The sequence below is a fragment of the Podarcis cretensis genome, assembly GCF_951804945.1.
Source record: "Podarcis cretensis genome assembly, chromosome: 10".
NCBI classification, from domain to species: domain Eukaryota; kingdom Metazoa; phylum Chordata; class Lepidosauria; order Squamata; family Lacertidae; genus Podarcis; species Podarcis cretensis.
In genome coordinates, this window is record NC_137179.1 from 23687973 (window position 1) to 23705865 (window position 17893).

The 17893-nt window shown below is 43.5% G+C and overlaps 1 protein-coding gene across 5 annotated transcripts in view; it reads right to left on the reverse strand.

The window, feature by feature from the left end:
- The window catches only part of KIAA1549, a 106528-nt gene that overhangs the window by 46336 nt on the left and 42299 nt on the right, over positions 1–17893 (reverse strand). For all 5 annotated transcript variants that reach the window (XM_079992120.1, XM_079992118.1, XM_079992117.1 and 2 more), the window contains exons 2-3: positions 1957–4692; positions 950–1038 (exon numbers count right to left, since the gene is read on the reverse strand). In XM_079992120.1, the coding sequence (XP_079848246.1) occupies positions 950–1038; positions 1957–4692 (2825 nt within the window). The remainder of the gene's footprint in view (positions 1–949; positions 1039–1956; positions 4693–17893) is intronic.

Genomic DNA, 17893 nt, shown 5'->3' on the forward strand with positions numbered 1-17893 from the left:
CCACACACCTCAGTTTTCTGAAGTGTACTTTGCCACGGTGCTGCATTTAAGAGAACTACCCTCTGCACAACACATCATAAAAATGAAACATCTGTGAGCAGTAAATACAAGATGTAAGGAAAGCAAAACCTGGAACGCACATTATTTACCTGTGGTTTCCCTGTTCATAAACCTGTTTATGTGCAGAGCCTTACAGTAAAGTCAAATCTGTTAGCAGGGAGCAAGTTTCACACTAGGGAATGCATTTCCAAGATCTCTGACAACAATTCATTAGTGTAGGTTACTAAGCTGCACAGCAGTCAATTTCAAGATAGCAACCTTGGCAGTATTCCATCACAAGCCATGGGCCTTTTTTCTTGAGGGAGGGGAGAACACCCCAGACATTAACATTGCAGTTCGGAAATAAAGCTGCCCTCCCAAGATGGCGAGCCAGCAATGGCGTCGTCCAATCGCAACAGAAACAGGAATAAGTGCACAGAAATAGGTCCTCTCTTTTTAGCATTATAAGGGATTGCCAGGAGATGAACCCAAGTTTGGAAGGTTCTGTGGATCATTCTCCAAAGAAGAACAATTTTAAACCACAGTTTGCATTGTAAATGAATGGGAAATTGCTCATACTTTAAAAAGCAGCATATTCATAATATCGTGACCCAGTGAGACAAATGGATTGAAGGCCTTGTCCTGGGACGTCCTGGACTGGCAAATGAGGACAGTGCATGCCAATTATTATATCAATGCATCACAGCCACAGCATTACACTGGAACCGCAGAAAAATGCAACAGCACTATCACTGAGGAACAAGATACCAGTTAAGTGGATGATATATCCAGTTACTCCCATATCTCTCAAGTATTCCTGTGATGCTGTATAATGAAACAAATTATCTGAATAATTAAACAAATTATTAATAGCAACTACGCAGCACACTGTGTGTTTGATATTGCTTACCTCCAGTTCAACAAGCCTCCTAAATTCAGCTCTCAGGATTTCTTTGATGGATTCGCTGATGTTTTCTACTATAGGTTTCCGAGCTAGAACTAGAAATTTGAATCAATGAATATATTATTTGTTTAAACCATGCGCATACAGATCTAAAAAAAGTGATTGCTACAGGGAACTACAGGGAGCTGGAATTTCCACCCTTATCCATATTTCATTTTCAGTCAGAAACGCTAATAGGTATTTTGAAACATAGCAGCCCATCAATCCTGCATAAATAAGAAGCATAAATAAGCATAAATAAGACCTGTGTTGGTTTTTAAAAAAAAGTTTCACCTCGTAGAGCTTCAATTCCCATTGTTCCCTGGAAAGAGGAATTGATTTTTAAACCACTCTGGGAATTGAAGCTCTGCGAGGGGATTAGACAGTCTCCTAACAACTCTCAGCACCCTGAACAAATTTCCCAAGATTCTTGGAGGCAGTGGTTAAGGATGATGGGAGTTACAGTGGTACCTCGGGTTACAGACGCTTTGGGTTACAAACTCCGCTAACCAGGAAGTGGTTGTTCCAGGTTAAGAACTTTGCCCCAGAAATCGCACGTCAGCAGTGCAGTGGCAGCAGGAGGCCCCATTAGCGAAAGCGTGCCTCAGGTTAAGAACCGTTTCAGGTTAAGAACGGACCTCTGGAACGAATTAAGTTCTTAACCCAAGGTACCACTGTATAGTCCAGCAACATCTGGAAGGCTACTACAGTCTACCTATTTGCACCACTCCTGGCCTGAGACAGAAAACATTAGTATTCAGTAAAGAATTGAACTGAAAGGCAGCGTATGAAATATTTCACATGAATAATATTAGTACTGCTGTGCAAAATAAACAGTATATGACATTCACAACCTGGAAGGATACCAGTAGTTCACGTTCCTTGAGCAAAATGGCATGAATTTGTGGATTTTAAGGAACAACTTTTAATAACACAAGAACAACAACAGATCTGGGTGGGGCGGGAAGTCTTACCGGCTTTCACTATATATTTATCAGGGACCGTGATGTCACAAACGTAGGGCTGTCTGGTTGCTGGAATGGTAGCTGGAATGGTTGCCACTGTAACGTCTGGAGTCGTGACCAGTGCAGAAGTGGTAGGTGCTGTAGATGATCTTGGTGTACTGCTGGTAGTTGTCAAAAGGCCTATTGTGCTGCTAAAGGTGGTGGCAGTAGAGATTGTCATGCTGGTAAACTCAGTTACACTAGTAGTTCTGGTTGGAGGTCCAGATTCAAGAGAGGTCATCACAGATGGAGGCGTCACTGGAGGTGCAGATGAAGACACCATGGCCACTGATTCAGTAGCAGAAGCGGTACTGCTCGCATCCGTAGCCAACGGTGGCATATAAGGGGTAGTTCTAAAAAACATTGTGGTCTCAGTTGCCTCAGTAAATGAGGAAACTGAGGCAAGGTTAGCAGTAGCACCAGCATCCTCAACAGTAGTTGTGGTAATAGTAGATAAAAGGGATGAGGATGTCAAGATGGGGGTTGCCTGCAATGAGGTGAACCACGAGGTCACATGCGTTTCATCCTCCAATATATTGCTGGTGAAAAGAGGCTCTGGGACAGAGGTGGGAAGCACCAGTGTAGGGACGGTTGCATCAATAGCTATGGGTGATGACTCAAACTGAGAGGTAGCTTGTGTGGAAGGTGAGGTAAAATAAAATTCAGATTCCATCACTAAGATTGATGTTGGTTCCAGTAACCTAGAGCTCATATAGAGACTTGATGATGGCACAGTTGTAGAACTATGTGTGACTGAAACAGAAGATGAGTTCAAATTAAAAAATGAAGTTTGCCATGAAGAAGTCTGGGATGCCTCTATGCTTCTGATGTCAACAGCTGGGAGCTCAGCTGAACCCCAGCTAGAAGAACTGTCAAGAAATACAGATGACGGAAGGAATGTCGGCAAAACATGAGGTAAAGATGTTGTCAAATCACTTGGCATTATCAAGAATGATGTGGCTCTAGCAGATGACAAATGTGAGAAGCCATTTGGCTCAGAGGGAAAAGGTGTTGATGGAAGGCTGGATGGAATGTCTGATCTATTTACAACAGGCTCTTCCGTGGGAAAACCCACAAGTGTTTTGCTAAGGAAAACGGTAGATTCTGATGGCATTAATTCGGATATTTCCAGACTTGAGTTCCTGATTGTCATGGATGGTGTGTTCACATTTTCGGTGAAGGCAGATTCAAGGGGAACCGTGGCAAGGAGAGAGGATAGTTCTACAGCACTAGACATAACCATTTCAGTTACAGAGTAGGGAAAGCTGACAGGAATACTCTCCAGTGATGTTATTTCAGAAGACCGGCCATAGGAAGGGAAAACTGATGTAAATATTATGTTTTTAAGGCTAATGTCCACAGCATTTGACATGGAGATTTCTGTAAACCTTGAAGAGAATGAAACAACAGGTCTTGAGGGGAAAGTAGTATCGAAGACTTCAGGAGGAGGCTCTTGCAGGTCATAAAAGTCACTAACTATGGATGTAAGTGGCGCAACACCGTTTACCTCAGAGGCTGTGAATGACGGTGTCTCAACATAATCACCTGAGCCCACATCATTTTCTGAAGGTGCCACTGAAAAGACTGGCTCTGAGAGAACTGAGGTGAAGTCACAGTAAGAACATGAAGCATATGGTCTAGTGGAAGGCACTGGGCTTGCGATGTCACTGAAGAACTCAGCTTGAGTTTGTTTCTCTGAACCGTCAGGCAAAACTGATGCTGTACTTCTGGATAATTGAAAGGAAAGCTCATGTGTAAACAATTCCTCATTCAAATAACTACTGGAGGCAGTCAAAAGTGTAGCTGGGGAAGCAGGGGGAGAAACAAAAGGAAACAGAGCTGAAAACGTATCAGTCCCTGCGTTAGTTAACAAAACAGGAATTTCATTCAAAACGTTCAGGACAGGCGAGCTTCTTAGAGTTCCTGTGACACTACTGCTATTAATACTATAGCGAGCTTCTGTGTGTGTGTCAGTACTTGTCAAAATGTCTGGCATAACTTGGGCAACCTCACCAAGCTGTCTCAGGAATAAGGATGACCCTTTCGAAGTAGTATCCGAAAGCAAAGATGCTGAGGATTGCACAGAAAACAGCAAACTCTCTCCTCCTTTTCCAACCGTTGCATCCACTGCCTCAGATGCGACAGAACTTAAGTACGTAGAGGACATCAGCAAGTCTCTGCTTGGAGTCAGAGTTACATCTGCCATGTCAAAAGGCCTTGAAGAGGGCAGAGGAACATGGGGGACAGAGACAGCCCTTTGCAATGTTGTTTGCAGTGTTTCCAGGTAGTCCAGCGAGGAGATGGCAGGTAATGAAGGCGCTAACAGCAACGTTTGCAAGGATTCTTTTGTTGCTTTCACTGGGAAGGAACCTGAATGATAGTCCTCTGTAAAAGATTTCAATGAAGGGGTTTGTTGTGCATTTGGAAAGGAGCTGATCAATCTATCATTACTTAAGACGGCTTCGTTGCTTGTTACCGAAGTATCCAACAGTGGTACATTTTGTCCAGCTGAGACTCTGCTTGTTCCTTCTTGGTCCGATGAGGTCACCTCAGGAGAGGTAACAGGTGACAACAACCCCTCAGGAAACACACTATTTGCCTTGGGATCCGTTGTGCTTTTTGTTAAGGCTTCGTGAGTCATACTGCCCATGATGCTTTGACTCGGCAAAAGAGAAGAAATATTCTGCTGTTCCAAATATATGTCATCTATTAAAAAAAATTGAAAGGCAAAGGTAAGTTGTTCATGTTAAGCAAAATTACTATTACTGTAATACACTGAAATGTCAAAATGCAAAAATCAGTGCAGAGGACATTCCCAGAGACATAACATATTTTTTTTTTTTTAAGAAAGGGTGGAGTGTTTGACCGTAATACACTTACCCGTGGGTTGTGTTTTAAAGTGCTTTAAAACTTTTTATTTCTGTAAACTGTATTGTGAATGCTTTCCCTTTTTAGCCTTACCCATATATTTTACTGAAGACTCAGCCTAGCAGCAAGTAGATCAGATTGCCATAAGATTTTATATCTCCTTAGTAGACTTTGCCACAGTCCAGATGTGAACACTAGTCAACAATCATTTATTCAAAGGCCAAAGTATTCCAAGCGCTGGAGGACATGAATGCAAGAACACCTCACATTTATGAAAAGGCAACTCATAAAGCTAGGAAAACAGAAAGCAACTGCGTAGTACATACTCAACTGTTGTAAAGAACTGCACTTCATACTTCAACATTGTAGCTTTTTCTTGGGGCATTTTTGCTTTTTGGCATTTAGCTGTATATGGTAACGCAGGAGCCATGTGTGGCAGCAGGAATAAGCCAACAGTACTCACAAACATTCATTTCAAAAACACTACTGATTTGATCACCTTGCTAATTACTTAAAACAACATAGGCCCTTATATATCAAGGAAGGGAAACTTGTAGCCCTCAAGTTGTTGTCAGATTCCATCTCCCATCATTCCTGAGCAGTGGCCATGATGTGGCTAAAGAGCCACAGGTTCCTACTATAAAATTGAGGAGTGCTAAAATGCTAAGGGAGAGGAAGACGTAGAATTACAGTGGTAAATTGTGTTTAGTTTAGGGTGAAATTGAAAAGGAGAATGAATTTATATTTAATTGGCTAAAAGGGTTGTTGAACAATTGTTAAAAATAAAGGATGCAAAAAGGGGAAGGTATGGGGAAGTCCGAGAAAAGAAGCTTATGGAAATAAGGTTAAGAAATTATGATTTTTTGTGTTTGTTTTCATGTTGTTTTTGTGTTTGTTAAAAATTGGAAATTAATAAAAATTTTATTAAAAAAAAAATAAAGAGCCACAGGTTCCACACCCCTGGACTCACCCCAAGCAAGAGTGCCTTCAGGCAATTCTCTGGGATAAAGCTAGTCTTCCCGTTTGGACTAAACTTTCAAGATACACATTCTTTTTTTGGTTAGGTATTCTGACTATAAATGAAGTTGATGCACGCCCATTTAAGGTTCATGGTCTGACTGTATCTTGGGTTCTCTAGAACAAAGCACTGAATCGGTGAGCCACTGAATTGCAGGTTGCAGCATCTACATAGGCCAGAGGTAGGGAACCTGTGGCCCTTCAGATGTTGTTTGACTACAACTCCCATTATACCTGACCAAAGGCCATGCTGGCTGGGGATAGTAAAGGTAAAGGTAAAGGGGCCCCTGACCATTAGGTCCAGTCGTGGCCGACTCTGGGGTTGCGGCGCTCATCCCGCTTTATTGGCCGAGGGAGCCAGCGTACAGCTTCCGGGTCATGTGGCCAGCATGACTAAGCCGCTTCTGGCGAACCAGAGCAGCACACGGAAACACCGTTTACCTTCCCGCCAGAGCGATACCTATTTATCTACTTGCACTTTGACGTGCTTTCGAACTGCTAGGTGGGCAGGAGCAGGGACCGAGCAACGGGAGCTCACCCCGTTGATAGTTTCAGAAGGGCCACAGGTCCCCTAGCCCCTGGCCTACACAGAGTCCAAGACCCCATTTATCCAGGCTGATCACTGGACTCTCCTGGACAGGCAAGAGCACATGGGCTTCCTTTTTCAAGCTTACCCAAGCAATAAGACCTTCCTAAGCTGTATGTTATTCTGGTATCTTTTGGTTGTCATTCGGTCCTGACCTTTGGCCTGGTCTGTGTCCTGGTTTGTCCTTTAGCCCTGACTTGCTCTCCTAACTTGGAGCTTTAAAACAAACACACACACACACACACACACACCCTGATTCCGATCTCTTGGAACAACTCCTGTCTCTTGGTCATTTCAAACTGCTGACCATTGCTCAGCCCTGATAAGACTTGAGTAGAGAATGGGTGCAGCTGACTGAACTCCAATATACGAATGCAAGAGAGCAGCAAAACTCTCTTCTGAACAACCTACTGGGCTAATTAAAATAGAATTTCCCCTTATATCCTAGTAACCTAGTTATCCACAGGGAAGCTTTTCTCTGACATAAAGCCTTAACTATTGTGACACAGGCAAAAGAAACAACCACCACCATCACCTTTCACTGCTCTTCAAATTGTTCAAGTCAACACAGTTTTTGGTACCAATTATCCAGTCTTCCTAGACATTAAATGTCAGGATCTTGTAAAATTAAAATAAAATCGGCGTCCTAGAGCTTCAAGGATTGTTCGAGCTGAAATCCTTTATGCACTTGGTTGAAAATAAGCAGTGTGGCCTACTTCTAGGTGAACAATTTATTTATTATTACATTTATACCCCAACATACACAGCACTGCATATGAATATAAACAAATTTAATTCAGATATTAGTGAGGGTTTAAAGGAAGTTCACTTCAAAGGAAATGTCTGCCTGCTTCACAACGTAAAAGCATGCACACAACCAATGTACGGATTAAAAAAAACACAAACTGGTCTAAATTTGACTCTTAGTATCGTCAATCCTGAATCTTTGTTTTTACAAAATCATGTGAACCAGGGCAAGGGCATGACTAATATAACATCTGTTTTGTCCCTTAAATGCTATTTGGGGTGCTGTTAGAATGAGAAAGCAACTGATGAGAATGAGATGCTGAAGTTAAGTGTGCATCTTTAGGTCACAAACAGCTTCGTAAGGAATGAAACAGGTTTTAATGTTAAAAAGTGCATAGAGTTTGTTAAAAAAAGGTCATGACATCTAATTTTAATCAGCCTGTCAGTTTCCCTTGTTCCCTTTATGCTAAAAGTGACATGCAAAAGGTTTTTCTGTTTTTCTTTTCTTATCATTTTCCAGGAAAAGACATTTGCCTGAAGCAGAGGCTTCTTATTTGGCCTGAATTTGGCCTAATGCATTAAAAAGCAGGCTTGATCACTGTTGTCAGAGTGTTCTACTTGCAAACAACCCATCCACATTGATCTCTCATCTGATGCTTCAACACACTGGGCTAGTTGCATCACTTGCATAAGAAAGCTGAACTCCTGACTGTTTAACAGAGTTTGCACCCTGTACTTGGGTAATGAAATCGGTCCTCAGAACTCCATATTCCCCTTTCTTTCATACAGTAGCTGCCCAAGAAAACACTGCTTTCTTTCTATGTAAAAAGCAAAAAAGAAAGAATATATTTTGAGAAGCTAGCTTTTCCAGATAATTTTTCAATAGGTGTGGGTTGAAATTTTATAATGGACAAAGCTGTAAAATGGGTGCTTGCCAGTGCTGAAGAGTTTAACAAGCAGAGAAAGCGAAGCGTTCTGCCCCACCTGAACCTGGCTTTGCATGAAAAGAAGAGTGACAAGAGAAAATTGCTGGGAATAGATCAGGCAACCTCATTTTCGTGTGGAGAAGAATGCTAATGAGGCCTCAGCAGGGAGATGCTTTAGAGCCAGGAGCAGTGAAGAGGTTGCACTCTTCTCCTTGTTAGCCTTGGGGAACATGTTCTTGTTATGACAGATGGCTATTAGGCATGTGAAATATAATAGCCTCTTATTCATCCCAGTGATGAGAAAGGGGATGGGCAGGGTATCATGTGAATGCTTTCAACTATATGCACTCTTTGATGCTTTCAGAAATGCTCCCTTTTACTGGTTGCAGCCTATCCTTTACACTGCATTGCTTCTACCATCTCCAATATGACCTTGGGGTTTAGGGTTTCCTGCAGCAACATTTCAATTATTTACCTGGCATGTAATAGAACTCTGCTATATTGGAAAATTATTCTCCTTCGACAAATGCAAAGCAGTGACCCTTCCTCCTTCCCAAGACTTTTCCCAATTCGAGTGAAATAAATGGCTGGGAGAGCTGTGGAAGCTATTAAATGGATCCATTTCCCATTCCCATACACCGATTTGCTAAAGGACTAAACCAATGCCGAATCTGAAGATATGGGGCATTCTTCAAGGAAAAAGGTTGATTATACAGTTATAAAAGAATCAGCATAGGCACTGCAATGCTTCAGGTGATTTTTACACCTAGCCTTGAATTGTCTGATAGGCAGCTGCTCTCTCAGGTCTCAGGCAGAGGTCTTTGACATCACCAGATGTTAGATCCTTCTAACTGGAGTTGCCATGGATTGAACCTAAAGCCTTCTACCTCGACCCTCTCCTGTTCTATTTCCTACCAGAATTAAAAGTGCTGATACTGCCTTAGAACCTGATTACTTAAGAGACCACCTCCTTTCACATGAACCTGTCATATATTAACATATGCCTCACAGGTTCTTCAACAGGTACACCTGCCATCAGAAGGGAGGTGAGTGGAAACAGGACCTTTTCTGAGGTGGTACCCTGGCTTTCAAACTCTCTCCGTAGAAAATGTAATACAGTGGTATCTCGGGTTACATACGCTTCAGGTTACATACGCTTCAGGTTACAGACTCCGCTAACCCAGAAATAGTACCTTTGCTTCAGGATGAGAACAGAAATCGTGCTCCGGCAGTGCGGCGGCAGCAGGAGGCCCCATTAGCTAAAGTGGTGCTTCAGGTTAAGAACAGTTTCAGGTTAAGAATGGACCTCCGGAACGAATTAAGTTCTTAACCCGAGGTACCACTGTAGTTTTGTTTTTAACTCTTGTTGTCTCCAACTTTTTTATTCAAAGGTGGGTCCCAGGGCCAGTAGGGGGGGAACCACCAGAACAAATTTTGGGGTGGTATAGGGGAAGGGGAAGAGGAAAACATTCAGCCACACAAACAGAAGTCCTTGCACTGATAGAACTTTCTCTCTAGAGCTACGTTGCGTACAACCTGATGTGATTAGTTCAACCATACATTCTTTGGCTAACTTACAATAAGCTTTGCACACTGTGGGGATGATCCAAATGCTTCCCAGAAAAACAGTAGATACCTCATATATCTTCCCACCTCACCCCACCCCATGCCAGTTTTCCTAAGGCAGGTTGCTTTCAAGCCATTAAAGGGGCTGGAGCCTCACATCCATTTAGCAGTAATGCTTCAGCTCCACAGAGGCTGAATCTCCCATGATGCCCTGATAAACACATCCATTAAAAAAAGATGATGAATGGTGGACGAGTGGGTAATTTGGCACTCCTGCCATAATGTGTCCCAGACTATTAATTTTTTGCGTTTTTACACATTCAAGTTCTGCGGTTACCCTTAATGGACATCCTGCGCTAAAAGGTTTCCATCAGCATGGAAAGAAAATTCTTAGAAACTCTGCCCATCTATTGATTGCCAAAAAACAAACAAACCAGGATCCAGTAGAGTTATGTTCCTGACACGGCTATTTATTCCGTTTCTGCTGCAAGCTTGACTGTGAAAAAAGGAGCTCACCACCCCATCAACTCGTCAAAAAAACACCCTCATTGTAGAGACAATTATACTGCATCTCCCACAGTACCATATTTTTTCTCAATTTCCAACCCCCTCCCCAAATACATCAATAATCAATTCTGATAAATCTGTGTGAATTTTGAACCCAGGACTAGGTATTCATTACATTAGACTGGCTTGCATGCTGCTAGGCTTGGGTTCAAAAAAGGCTGTGCATCCATACAGCTCACTGGGTGACCCTACAACCAATCAGCTATCATGGGCGGGCCCTGGGCTGGTAATCTGAGGTGAGCAAGCAGCTGTGGGACCAGTCTGTTGTCAGGACCAAAGAGCAAGTCAGAACCCAGGAGGCAAGACCAAGCTGCAAGCCAGAAGTCAGTGTCAAAGACACAGGACTATGCCAGAGCTCAAGAAGACACTATGCCTACAGCGATTCTTAACTAGGACTGGAAGGCCTCAGACATTCCTTCTTGTTCAAAAGGATCCAATAGCCAACCAAGATATGAGGTCAGTCGAGGGCCAAAGTACAGAGGTTCCTCAGAAGATAATTCATTGTAGAAACCATTGCCTCATGGTACACAAAGCCACAGACAATAACATCAACATTAAACCCAGCTAACCTGAGGAAAGTTCCACTCCTTGCGTCTTAATTCCATTTTCTGCCATGTCCCCAATCATTTGAAGAGGACTTCTTAATAATCTCAAGACTATTCAGATGTTGCATCAAAAGTCAGATTCCCTTTCCCCAACCCCCATGTTTTATCTGTTTCACTATTAACAGGCACCAAATTGCTCCAAGTTGCCAGAAGAAAACAAATCCAATTTTTTAACTCAATGAACGGCACTGTCTGTGATTATTTGCAGTAATACATAAGCATGCTTAATGAGAGCGAAGAGAGAAGAACATTCAATTTAAAATGTCAGTGCTATAACAAGAGAATAATTTATCAATCTAAGAATTTTCATGTTGGTTAAGGAAGATCCATGTAATTGTCACTTAGCTGGAAAAGCTACTACCAATTCATCGCACTTTAAAACATTTCAGTTTAGGTAAGTTATTAAAAAGTTGTCATATGAAAAGCAAGTATTTTGCAAGCTAATTATCATTGTTAGTAGCACTGAGAGCTATCATAGGCGAAGGTAACTACCCGCCCCCACCTGCTTAAAATAAGTAATAAATGCTCTACATTTAAAAAAAAACACAGGTGCACTGAATTGGGAGTCTGGTTCAGAAAGGTTTATGCCATAATTAGGAATAGAAATATCTGTTAATTTCAGTTCCCTTAGCTCTCCACATTTTTGCAATTCACAATCAATTCCCTTAGAATTGAGCTGTCTGTCTGTACTATTCAATTTATTTAAAAAGTGGATGGGAAGAACAATAGGATACAGTATCACCTCATTCCTCCTTTTGTGACTGTGATTGTACTGTATTTAGATAGTTATTATTTATACAGCATCCTCAGTGCACATGGCACTTTAAAGAAACAAAAATGGAAAAACAGTCCCTGCCTCCAAAAATTCACAATCTAAACTTATGACAGGTGACGGTGATTGTAGTAAGAACAACAATACTGTAAAACTGAGGGAAGATAACAGAATGGCAACAAGGGTATAACAAAAATAATATGATTTTCCTTGTGCACACATACATTTAATTATCAAAGGGTTGTATCCAATATTAGTCCTACTTAGAGTAGATTCATTAAAATTAATGGCTATGACTCATTCAATCAATTAATTAATTTCAATGGTTCTACTCTAAAAAGGACTTACCGTATTTTTTGCCCCATAGGACGCACTTTTCCCCCTCCAAAAATGAAGGGGAAATGTGTGTGCGTCCTATGGGGCGAATGCAGGAGGCACGCAGGCAGGAAAAGCTCCCCAAAGCCGCACACAAGCTCCGCGCGGCTCTTGCGGCTTTTCCTCAGGAGGGACAAGGGACTGACGCAGCCAGTCAGTCCCTTCTCCCTCCTCTAGAAAAGCCCACAGGAGCCGCACACCCTTTAAGGAGCACAGGCTCCTGTGGGCTTTTGCAGGAGGTGGGGGTATTGCCATAGCTGCACGCAGCCTCTCCAGGCTGGAGAGGTGGCACGCGGCTATGGCAGCAGCCTCTTTGCCGTGCGCCATCTCTCCAACCCGGAGAGTGTGCGCGGGGCTAAGGAATAGCCCCGCGACCCTCTCCCAGCTGGAGAGGTGACGCGCAGCTTTGGAAGCTGCCTCTTTAGCCGCGCGCCATCTCTCCAGCCCGAAGAGTGTGCGCGGGGCTAAGGAACAGCCCCACGACCCTCTCTCAGCTGTAGAGGTGACACGCGGCTAGGGCAGCTGCCTCTTCTCTTCCTCCTCCAGCTTCGCTTGAAGGGCGCTGCACAGTTCTCCCTCTCCACGCAGCGCCTCTCCTTCGCAGGGTCTCCTTCTATTCCTCCTCCAGCTTCCCAGCGAGGCGCCTGTCCTGCGAAGCCGGAGGAGGAACAGAAGGGTCTTCCACTGCATCCCAAAGCCTGGGGCGTGCTGAGCTCAGCACGCCCCAGGCTTCGTGCTTCGCACAGCTCCCCACAAGCCGTGGGAGCCCGGCGCGACTTCGCACAGGGCTCCCACGGCTTGCGGAGAGCTTCCTGTTCTGGAGGCTGGGGTCGGGGGAAGCTCAGGCTTCCCCCGACCCAGCCCCGCACCTGGGGGGGGGGAATAAAATTTTTTTTCTTTATTTCCCGCCCAAAAAACTAGGTGCGTCCTATGGGCCGGTGCGTCCTATGGGGCGAAAAATACGGTACAACCCAAATACTTAACTTTAGAAAATGTTTCCAGATCACAGCATTCTTTTGTCACTACAAATTTTATTGTAAGTTAAATTTCTGGCCATACATTCAAAAGACAACCTGATGCTGTCTGCATGGATGGTTACCTGAACATCTATCAATACACGGTTGAGCATTATAATGTACACTTAGACATAATCTTGAGACAATACTGATTCAATGGGTAGTTCAATTAAGCAGTCATTGTGATTGATTGCAACATTGCCCCAGAGCAGCCAAGTTCTTCCTTTTTGCCAAAGTCCTTTGAAAACTCATTCATAAAAATGTCTATCTACTCATCCAGTTCTGCAGTATGCTTTTAAGTCATTCATAATTTACTTACAGGGCATAACATTGATTGGTCATTAATATTTAGCTGCACAAAGATCTGTCAGGTGAAGTTTTTATAACCCAAATAGTTCTGACATTAAATCACAGAGCTCTAAGTAGGCTCATAACACACAATCTCCCTTTAGCCATACCTTGTGATCCACCGTCCCTCATTAACTCAGTAGGAATTTATTTAGCTCCTTGTAAATGGTATTTCTAATTAATGATGCACTTTCCCAAAAATTATTGGCTATTCACTAACACGGACCAACATTTAACATGCAAATGAAGTGACCAGAGAGATACAACAGGCAACAATTTCTGTGATCACATTATCACAATGTACGCTTCTTCCAGACACTACATTCCTAGATAGAGCTGGGAGCTGTTTGTGTGTTTGTGTATGTATGTGTGAACTGGCCCCTAAGCAGGGCTCTGGTTTTTGTGGGCTCTCTGCACAGGATGCCCATAGACCGTCACCACCACCCAACTGAAAGGAGGAGAGGAGCAGGAAATCTCACTAGCTTCTTTCCCAAACTGGTAAATGGATGATCCCCTCAGGTCTGTGTAATATTGAGAGGAGTCCAACAGCGGTGGACTCAACTGTCCTGAAGTCCAAGAAGGGAAATTTTACCAGCATATGGGTCCTCTGCTGGGTTGATAGTCTCCAATGGCTTTTAACCATGTCTTTTCTTGATACTGGTCCAACCACTAGGATATTTAGAGTTTCTCCTCTATATCCTGTACATTTAAAAAACCCCATGTTTCAGAATAGGTTACAAGCAGTTTGCTGTATTTGGCAACAGCTACAGCTTAGTGTTCATTTTCTACCCCAGAAAGAAACAGCATCCACAACAGCTGAAGAGAAAGTGGCCTGTATGCGTTTCTGAGGAAAGAGTTCAGAAAATGCAAAATTGCTACCAGGATATTCCCCTCCACAGCTGAAGGTCAGCCTTAAAATATTGCCATCAGGGGCTTGTCATTACAAAACCAGGATTGAATTATACGTTAAAATCCTCTCTCTTTTGGAAGGCATAAACAATACAGTGGGGGTGGAGGGAAAAATCCCACCCACTCACCCACAGCAGGCGGTATGAATTTTACGTTCTTAGACTGAGGACTGTGGCAGGCTTTTATTTACTAGTATCCAATTTCCAATAAATAGAGCAAGTACTGTTTGTGGCTTTGACTCCTGGGAGACCCTTCACAGAATTTGCTCTGAGCATCACATCATTTCCTGGCAACCGAAAACCAAGAGGAAAGAGCGGCCTGCCTTTTTCTTTCTACCCACACAACTAGTTTTATGATTTCACAATAAGGCTTCGGTATTAGTAAAGACTGTGGAGCTTTCACTTCACAGATGGTTCAATTTATGGCTTTGTTCACCATGAGGACACAGCCTCAGCCGCCTGGCATACTGTGTGCTCCGATACACGTAAAAATGCAGCAGATTTCAACTTGCAGAGTGTGGGTAGGAAAAGTAAAGTTGAAGGAGAACAGTTATTATTCGGCGGCAGAAATCCCCCCCTTTAAAAAAAAAAAAACTTGGGAGTTATTCTGCAGCTAAGTTGGTTGTGTACTAACTAGACTACATTAAGAGAGTCTGGAAACGTTAAATCAATTCAACCGAACCAAGACACACTACATTGGGGAAAAAAGTGCAGGCAAAATTTTGATGCTTTTAAAAAAGAAGCTTTTAAACTGCCCTGATGTTCTTTTCTAATCTGTTTGGCTTTCTTTTGCCATGGCCTGAAGCAACTGGTGTTTCGTGTGAATGTGCTGTAGATACAGACTGATTATGACAGATATTCCTAACCAAGGAGGTCTGTGTAGAGAAGAGGTCTCAGTTGCAGTGTTTCACATCTGTAAAATGAATGTGTGGGGTTTTTTTAAAGAATGCTTTATAAAGGCTTAATTCTTTAATATACAGTCGTACCTTGGATCTCAAACGCCGTGGCTCCTGAACAAATCGGCTCCAGGACGATCAAACCCCAGGAGTGAGTGTTCTGGTTTTTGAACGATTTTCAGAAGCTGAACATCTGGCGCAGCTTCCGATTGGATGCAGGACGCTCCTGCAGCCAATTGGAAGCCGTGCCTTGGTTTTCGAATGGTTCCAGGAGTCGAACGGAGTCCCAGAACTCTTTCTGTCGGACAACCAAGGTACGACTGTATCCTGATCAAGGGAAGTAACAGTCCCACTCTATTCTGTCTTGGTCACCTGCAGTACTGTGTCCAGTTCTGTGCTCCACAATTTAAGGAAGATACTAACAAGCTGGAATGTGTGCAGAGGCGGGTGATCAAGTTGTTTAGCCTTGTAAAGAGGAGACTGAGATAAGATATGACGGCCATCTTCACATATCTAAAGGGCCATCAAATGGAGCAAGCTTGTTTTCTCCCACTCCGGAGGCTAAGACCCAAACCAATGGAAAGGAGATTCCAACTAAACATTAGGAAGAACTTTCTGACTGTAAGAGCTGTTCGACAGTAGAACAGACTTCTACAAGAGGTGGTAGACACTCCTTCTAAGCAGAGGTTGGATGGCCATCTGCCATGTATGATTTAGTTGGCCTAGATGACCCCCTGATGTACCTTCCAACTCTACAATTCTATGATTCTATACTACATGTAGCTGAATGCAAGTGGTTGTCCAAATCTGGCTTTGATCCGAACCCAGGAAGTTCAGAAGACCCAGATTCAAACTGGATGTGAACTTTCCGGTTTTCAAACTTCCTCTCTGAAGAACTCACAATTGCTCTAGAATAAGCTACCCTACCCAGAGACCTCCACACCCAAGTTATTGTAAGCAATCAGAGAGCGGAAGGGAAGGAGGGAATGCCCTGCTGCTGTTCTCATCGAATTGCTGAGGGGGGAAGGAAGATAAGGGAGTATTCTCAGCCCTGGGGGGTAGCAGAAACAGCTTTGGGGTTGGTGGAAGGGTGATGGAGCAAAACCTTCTGAGTGCTTGGTTTACCTCAGAAATTTCAAGGCTTTCCCCCAACCGTGGTAAGCAAGAAACAAGAAGCGCCAAACTGAGGAGAGACTTAGAGAATTTGCCCATCACTAGAGACAGGCATTATGTTTTTTTCACAGGTCCAAAAGAGGTTTTCACCAAGAGCACAATGTGTACATAGATGCTACAGTTGTACTCTGGTAAAGGGAGTTTTAAAGAGTTTTTGTGCCATTTCAAAAGCCTTCAAATTTGACAGAGGTGACAGTGGGTCAACAGGAATGTCTGCATGCACCATGGGAAATGGCGCCTCTCTCAAAATACTTTAAACTCTTTAAAAAACAACTGCCTGCCTTCAGCCTTAATTAGCCTCTCCATCTGTACCCACGGCCTCAAGGGCTAATCAACAGTGCCACACACAGGGTTCACAACATTTGAGCATGCTCAGTCGAGTCTGAAGCCAAGTGATGATATCACAGGGCTGGCAAATCCCTGTTTTTCAGAATGGTTCATGACTTACAATGCATTTTCTGCCTTAAGCCTCCCCACCCCTCCCCACTGCCCCATAAATTCCCAGTGCTTGAAGTTTGTTTCAAGTCCTGATTCAACTGCCTTTATCCAGACAACAGACTTCAGTTACTGGCATTCGTTATGACATAGATGTCTGAAAGTAATCACGGTTTTCATGAATAATATCTTACGCTGTGGCCGCTCAACGCTTTTAACCTTGTATACCATTGCTCAGAATGCAAGCAGCAAGGCGAAGGAATAATTAGGGCTTCCCCAGATTAATTCTGGAGGAAATAAATGCTTAGCAGTGCTTTCTCAGCCTGTGTCTGTCTGTCTGTCTGTCTGTCTCTCTCTCACACACAAACAATATTCTCCCCCTGCCCCTGCTCATTTGATTCAAACCAAGTATCCATTTCCCAGCACATAGACAGCTTTGGGGAAAGCTCAAATTACATATCACTGGGTCAAGTGCAACGCAATGCACTTACTACCAGAGCGCAAGCCGTCTAGTTTTTAACAAGAATATTCTTGTGACAGGGTTCTTCCCTCTACAGAGCCGTGATTGCTTCAAAGACAGAGTAAAAAGGCTGCAGCGCTGAACAACTACATAACATTTCATTCCAGAGGTGCTTTAGCCATGATTACCTATGATAGGGTGCAGTGGTGTAGCATGGGGAGGTTCACAGGGGCGGTTGCCCAGGGTGCAAAATTGTTACGGGCGCAAAATTTCAACACCCGGTGCTGCCTCAATACAGCTGCGTGCTTCCATCGCTGGACTCCGTTGAAAACGGCTTCTCCATGTGAACCAGGAAGTGACCTCTCCAGACTCTTCTTATCTTTGCAGATGCGATTTTCTGGGTGATGTGGAATGTGCCACTGGGTAGTTGAATGTACATGCATCCTCTGTTTCCCTCCTTCCCCCCACCCCCTCTGCGTAGCCCTGGACACTGGCAACCCATGCTACGTCACTAGTAGGGTGGTGTTCTCCTTAAGTTTCTCACTACTAGTCTCATCAGTCCTAGCTTGTCTAGCTTGGCCATGTGTTGCCAAATATGTAAGTGATTCTCTGCAGGAACCCTTGGGGAAACGCAGCAAACCT